At 47.4% G+C, this 7,342-nt stretch overlaps 1 protein-coding gene across 1 annotated transcript; it reads right to left on the reverse strand.

Annotated features, from left to right (window-relative positions):
* On the reverse strand, positions 1-3,367 carry LOC124695352 (pyruvate decarboxylase 2). The gene is made up of 6 exons (XM_047228208.1): positions 2,837-3,367; positions 2,567-2,730; positions 875-1,525; positions 661-778; positions 379-567; positions 1-295 (listed from the first exon to the last, which is right to left on the reverse strand). Exons 1-6 carry the CDS (start codon positions 3,365-3,367, stop codon positions 125-127), a joined length of 1,824 nt encoding a protein of 607 aa, XP_047084164.1. The 3' UTR covers positions 1-124.
* Positions 3,368-7,342: the final 3,975 nt, after the last annotated feature.

Below are 7,342 nucleotides of genomic sequence, written 5' to 3' on the forward strand. Positions count from 1 at the left end.
GACACAAACAGAATTACCGAGCATCTGGAAGACATAAGGGCAAAGACGAAGAGTACACAATTATTTGATTGCGGCCAACGTGCCAGGGCATGCTACTAGTGAGGCAGAGGAGGGCAAGCTTGGTCTACTGAGGGTTGGGTAGCCTGGAGTTGGCTGCAGAGACCCTGGAGCCCCATTCCAGCAGCTCTTTGCTGGTGTCGTCCTTGTGCGCGATCACCTCGATGAAGCAGAAGGAATCCTTTTTCTCCCCCAGAGCCGTCTCAATAGCTGCCGTAAGCTCCTCCTCGCACTTCACCTGCACGTATCACAACATCCATCAGCTGCAATTCCACCAACTCAGGTCGTTATTGTGAGCTTTGGACAGGAACAGTTGCTTACCTTGGCGGTCCAGCACTTGCCCTCCCCGTTGTGGATGGCGTCCACAAGGCCGGTGTAGTTCCAGTTCTTGATGACATTGTAAGGTCCGTCATGGATCTCCACCTCGATAGTGTACCCGCCATTGTTGATCAGGAAGATTATACTGTTCTGCCCGCACCGCAGCATCGTCGACACATCCTGGGCTGTCACCTGTAGGTAGTTGCAAACAAGATCAAGTTAGTGTAGAAACAGACAATCATTTGCAGCAGATAGCAACATATCAAGACAAGCGAGAAATTTCACCTGGAAGCTCCCATCGCCAATGCAGGCGATCACACGCTTGTCATTTGCCCCCTGAGCGTAACCAAGCAATGCACCAACTGACCATCCGATTGAACCATACTGCATTTGGAATTCATACCTGAAGTGTGCAAACAACCCATGCTCAGAACAAGGTAAATAGCAAGAAAACATACACAGCTGTAACAGTGTAGATTCAGAGTGAAAGAATGCTCACCCACAGCCCTCGGGCAGCTTCAGCTTCTGGCAGTTGAACCAGGAGTCACCTGTCTCTGCGATCACCGCGTTGTCACCGGTAATCATCTTCTGGATGTGCTTGAAGAGCACATTGACACGCAGCGGCTCATTCGCCTCACACTGCAGCAGCTTGCCCTCAGGCACAAAGATCCTCTTGTAGTTCTCGTAGGCAGTGGTATTCTTCTTAACCCGCTTTGCCAGTTCAGAAAAGTATTCCTTCATCATGACACAGCCAAATGCCGGTCCATTCCCAACAATGACACGGTCAGGCTGGACGATGATGGCCTTGTCCTTCTTGAGGAGGAAAGAGTAACCAACAGAGCTGTAGTCGTTGAAGATAGGGCCTGCGAAGATGTAGGCGTCGGCCGACTCAACGATCTCTGCACAGAATGCGGTGCTGACTGCACCCCAATAGGTGCCGAGGAAGTGGGGGTGCGTCTCTGGAACAAGGCCCTTGGCTGATGGCATTATCGCGTATGCATAGCCACTGGCATCGACAAGGTCGACGAAGGCTTTCTGTGCTTTCGCAACGCGCAATTTGGGGCCGCCGACAAGCACCGGCTTCACCGCCTTGTTCAGGAACTGGACGGTTGCCTCCACTGCAGCCTCGAGCCCCATCTTGTTGCTCATCCTACAATTTCACAACACAGTTCAATTCATTAGATGGATCCACATATATTCATATTGCCACAACAGAGTTGATGCAAGTCAAATAGAACCCAAATTCCTGATGTTAAAATATTAAATTGTCAATGCTGAACTGCTAATGATTCCAGTAGATGCAATTTTCACTATCCCAGTATAGGAATGGTTAGCAACACAGTTCACTTCATTAGAATGCTTAGCAAACACAGTTTATTTTATCAGGGGGGTTAATCATCTTATAGTGAAATATCACAACACACTCAATAAATTGGTCAGATTAGTTAACCCTAGGAGCATCAACGTTTTTACTATCCCAGTATAGGAATAGTAAGTACTGATTCAAACTTGGCAGATTATTTGGGTAATACTAAAATCTTAATCTCCCAGGTCCCAGCAGATCATGAAATACATCAGATAACTCAAATAGCATCAACATGCAAATCAAGGTATTGACATAGAGCATTCTACGCACTAGATAATTTGGTGGAAATGTTAATTGATCCAAACCTATTCCCAAAATGATCCAAAATTAGCCTACGAGCCATGGAAACTCAAAAGCAATAATATACGAGAAGGCTTAGGAGAAGAAGAGAGAAGGATCGTTACAATTCATCCTTCCTTCCATTTCATAACACAGTTCAATTCATTAGAATGCTTAGCCAACACAACTTATTTCATCAGGGGGCTTATCAACTTATAGTGAAATGTCACAAAACACTCATTAAATTCATCATATAAGATAAGTAAAAGAGCATCAATGAAATAGATAGGAACATAGGAACACTACTGAATCAACTAGGCAGATCATTTGGGCAGTACTAAAATCTTAAGCTCCTAGCAGATCATTAAATTTATCAGATAACTCAGACAGCAACAAATGCAAATCAGGAGTCGAAACATCATTCTACGCACTAGATAATTTGGTGGAAATGTTCCATGATCCAAAATTAGCCGACGAGTCACGGAAACTGAAAAGCAATAATACACGAGAAGGCAGGCTAGGAGAAGAAGATAGAAGGATTGGTACCTGGGAGCGAGGAAGAAGGGGACCGGATCACGGGTAAAGGTGGGGTGAGGTATCCCAGGCAGGTTGCAGCTAATGCTGAGGTAGACGGGCTTGCTCTCCCTGAGCGCCGTCGCGATCGCCGTGTCGATCTGCTCGTGCGCGTCGTCCAGGTTGGTCACCACCGCCTGAATTTAGGAACAGGCAAAACGACCGAGATCAAGAGCCGTTCCTCAGACCCAAAAAATCCCCAAGGAAGAGGCAATGCATGTCGGGGAAGGAACGCGGGCGTACCTGGTGGCAGGTGACGGTCTGGAAGCAGCGGAGCTCCTGCGAGAAGTCGGGGACGCCGATGGTGTGGTGGAGGATGCGGTTGGTGCCGTAGTCGTTGGAGTTGGGCCCGCCGGCGATGCAGATGACGGGGAGGTTCTCGCTGTAGGCGCCCGCGATGGCGTTGAGCACGCTGAGGCCCCCGACGGTGAAGGTGACGGCGCAGGCCCCCACGCCGCGGGCGCGCGCGTAGCCGTCGGCCGCGTAGCCCGCATTGAGCTCGTTGCAGCAGCCGACGAGGCGCAGGCCGGGCTCGGCGACGAGGTGGTCGAGCAGCGTGAGGTTGAAGTCGCCGGGGACGGCGAAGACGTCGCCGACGCCGACCTGCACGAGGCGGCGCGCCAGGTGGCGCCCCAGCGACGCCGCGCCGGACGCGAGAGGTGCGGGGTGAGAGGACATGATCGGGCACCCCGGCGCCGACGCCGGGCAGCCCACCGCGCCGTTCACCGCCGCCGGCGATGGCCTGTTGTCGACGGAGGCGATGCGGGCGTCCATCGCGACGAGTGGTGGTGGCGGTGGAGCGGCGGAGCAGAGACGGTGCGTGGGGGTTTGGGGAATATTCTAGGACTCGCTGGAGATTTGGGTTTGACGTGTGTTGGGTTGCTGGTCTTCGGGGAGAGGCAGGTGTCCTCGCTTTATACCTAGGTGGCACGCGCAGGGGGAAATGCGGATTTAGTGTAAGGTCAGGGGTGTTCCTGGAAAACTCGTCCACTTTTTTTCGGGGAAAGGAGAAAACCACGGACCTCGCCGCGGTGGGAGCTGGCCGGGAACGCTGCGCTGCTGGGTTGGGGCCCACATGTCGGCGGCGGTGGGAGCTTAGGATCTTATTAGTAGGATCTTTTTGTGCGATTCGCGGAATGAGCAGCAATGAATTTGCCTGTTTCGTTTTCGTGCGCGGTGGGCGGTATTTGAATTTTTGTTTGGGGCGCAAGTCGCGGTTTTGTTTGCTGCGCAAGTTGGACCCGACCTGTCATTGATTAGCTGCTGCTCGCCTCGCGTGCAGTGGCGTGACCACGCATGAACGAATGAACCATGCCTAGCTGAGCCAAAAGCCTCCGTGACCAAAAACCTCTTGCCCACGCCCAACGCTAATCGATCTTTGCAACTCACGGGTGGTACTACACTACCCGTGCCGTGTTGCTCCTCCTTTTCTTTGGGCCATCACGTTTTGGTTGATAGAGTTGTTACCCATGTGTTTCACTAGAACTAGAGACTAGAAACTTGTAACAAGTGAACGTATGCCAAACCTAATTTTAAATTGTGTACTCCCGCTAATCGATCCATTACAGGCTAGGACCAAATAAGGCACGACAAGTATTATGAATTGGAGGGTAAACAACTCTCATAATTCAAATGTGACAAGTTCGAGAAAAATATAGGCTAGAACCTTGTAAGGGATACCGCGATATGGCGATGACTTGGCGGCTGGTGTTACATTAACGATCATCCAATCCCAACAATGTTGCAAATCGCTCCATGAGTTCCTCGGGTGTGATCGACCCAATGTTGTCTTCTTCTTCGGTCCATGGATTCACTGGAGTTGCCATACGATGGTGTTGAGACTTCATGGCAGAGATCGGGTGCCTCCAGATACTACTTTTTTGTTCCGAGGATGGCGGACGACTCTAACATGATGCAAAAACGGTCACGCTATCAGCATGTGTAGGATTTAGAGGACGAAGGACTGCATGCAACCACAATCAAGCAATTGCCAGTGAAAAAGGGTTGTTGAAATATGCCAACGAAGAATAATAGTTTGATGTATCACCTCAAGACCAAGTCAAAGCTGAAATGAGATAGCAGATGGGAGTATAATTTGAGAGATATTTTGTAAAAAAAATACAAAACATTGCATCTACCTCATCTGTTCCATGTGTGTAAGAAAGTTTGAATGCATGCGTGGAAGTTTTCCATGCGAACATACAGTTTATAAAAAGTAGTGTTCCGATAGTACTATTATCCATATTTTAAAACTTAGAATTATAGGAGTAAAATCTAGAAAGTTGCGCTACAAAAGTTTAGTTTCGATAAAACTAGACACACTAACGTAAGTTCAAAATAAAAGTGAAACTTAGTATTTACTTGTCTACTCTCTCCGTCCACAAGTACATGCGGGTTTTCCAAGATAAATTATGAAGTGGAGTAAAAAATACATTGGGAACATGCATCTCTCATTTTTAATTTTTTTACTCCAATGAGCTAAGTGCATGTAGAAAACAAGAAAAATATGTGCTCCATTTATTGGGTTTGATTTTCGTGCGATGAGAGAGAACAATTAAAGTGCATTGGGAACATAGGTGTACACTCTTTTGTGGACAAACTTTAGAGCTAGATGTCCACTTATTTGTGGACGGATGGAGTACTCTTTATAAATTTCCGTAAATTTAGATGCAGGTACAAGTGCACCATCAAAAACAAGTTATGATTAATCTCTGGTCTGAACCCATATAACAAGCATAAAAGGAATATGCATATTCTTAGTTAGCTGAGATTAACTTGGCGCTCTCAAGTCCACAACCGACGAAGCTACATCGTGATTTGTGCATCCTATAAGTTGCAGTTACAAGTGGAATTTTTTGAGTTCCAACTCGGGTTGCAGATCGAGTTCCAACTGATACCCTGACAGATTTTTAAATCGCAAGAGAATTGTAACTAAAAATCATAATTCACGTAGTAAAAATATATTCACATAATTAAAAAATCATTTGAGCTAAGTTCTCGGTTGTCTACTGAAACTAGACACACTACTTAACTAGCAAGAGTGTGGGAGCACGATTGCCAACCCAGCAGAGAGAAAAGCAACATGGATCGTGAGAAACAGCGTCGCCCAATGTAACGCAAACCTCCCACCGGATTGCGGTTTCTGCCTTTCCACCCTGAGCTTGAACCTTGAAACATACATGTTGCATGTGCGGCCGTCGGCCAGAAACGACTCACGCGTAACTGCGTCAGCTTTCTCCGTGATGTAATCTCTGATCCTTTGATTGTTAATTAGTTTGTCACTAGTAGGAGTAGTATATGAAAATTTGTCGCTTTGCTCAGTTAAAAGAAAACGATAAATTGACCACCTGAATCACAAGCTACTGACCGCCTGACACCGCATCCAAGCCCTCGGCTGTGCCCAACTCGTCTACGTTGCCCGTTCTTGCCCAAGCTCAGACGAGTCAAACCCGGCGGGCTCGCTCGCTCGCTCGATCGATTCGGTTGGTCGTTCCATCGCCATTGAGCGTAGTCGGTTCGTACGGTCGCAGTATATTCTCTTTGTTTTTGCGAATAGTCGCAGTATATTCTCGTATGTTACAAATTAATAACGGCCTAGCATTGCTGCACGTACGTGCACGTGCGGTCACGTTCTTTTGGGTTTTCTGGCCGAACGGCAGCAGCCGGGCAGGCTCATCCAGGGGAGCCAAAACTGAAGCATGGGTTGCCCCTTGGTTTAGACACGACGGAATCAGATCGGCGGCGGATGCTCTGCACCGCGGAATCCGGCCACCTTCTCCTGGATGGACCGACGCAACACGACGACAACTGCAACAGTGGCACAACGGTGCCTGCATGCACCCGCAGGTCGGCAGCTCTTTCTTCCAGCAACATATTAGCCGTGCGCGCAACAAATTATGTGTGCTTGCTTGCAATATGTACAAACGCCCTATGCAACACTAAAAACTTCTAAAAAATATACACAAAGCTCTCCATCAGAATACATTAGGCCACTTTCGGTGAAAGCGGTTCAATTTCCTAACTGCAGGTTAAGGAATTTTCCCCTCAGACCTTTCCAAGGTGATAACTGATGATTATATTTCTATCTCCAATCTCCTTTTACCTCGCATAAAAAGAAGAAATATGTGGACACAAGCTATGTCATACATCGTGTATCCAGTCATGTGCAAAGGTGCGGGATCAGCGGGACAAAATCACGGCGCAACACATGACCAACATAAGATCCAAGGTGGGAGGGAACCCTTGACATGTTTGTTTACATCAAATTGGTGTGACGCCGTGGGATTTTATGGAAGTACCATGACTCAATCCAAAGTGGGCTATGTGCACACCTGGCAAGTTAGCAATATAAAAAATACTACCTCTGTCCCGTTTTAATTGATACCCCTATGTACCTGCTCGCTTCCTACATGACACAACACCCCGCGTCGATCAAAGAGGAACGGGGGGGGGGTACCTATCTAAGCTAAAGCTTGTTGTCACGGCCGGGAATATGATCATGTTTACATGTTTTAGCACTATATATCATTTACCTTTCATAACTTGGATTCCCTACAAAGCCAAGCATCTCCAAATGGAATGTTTAGATGGTATTGCTCATCCCAAATGAACAACTAAATCACTAAAAATAATATCATCCAATAAAAAGAGCAAAACCACTGTGTTTTTAATATTGTTGTTGACTAAAAACTAAAATGTAGATTATTTCAAAATAAATTTTAGAGGTAAACATAGACTATTTCAGAACGG

The sequence above is a fragment of the Lolium rigidum genome, chromosome 3 (genome assembly GCF_022539505.1).
Source record: "Lolium rigidum isolate FL_2022 chromosome 3, APGP_CSIRO_Lrig_0.1, whole genome shotgun sequence".
In the NCBI taxonomy this organism is placed as follows: domain Eukaryota; kingdom Viridiplantae; phylum Streptophyta; class Magnoliopsida; order Poales; family Poaceae; genus Lolium; species Lolium rigidum.

Excerpts from the sequence above, each read along its gene's own strand:
- LOC124695352 (XM_047228208.1), bottom strand. The coding sequence starts at position 3,367 with ATGGACGCCCGCATCGCCTCCGTCGACAACAGGCCATCGCCGGCGGCG. Across the intron at positions 2,731-2,836 it reads AGACCGTCACCTGCCACCAG|GCGGTGGTGACCAACCTGGA; the intron begins GTACGCCCGCGT and ends TCCTAAATTCAG. Across the intron at positions 779-874 it reads AAGCTGCCCGAGGGCTGTGG|GTATGAATTCCAAATGCAGT; the intron begins GTGAGCATTCTT and ends TGCACACTTCAG.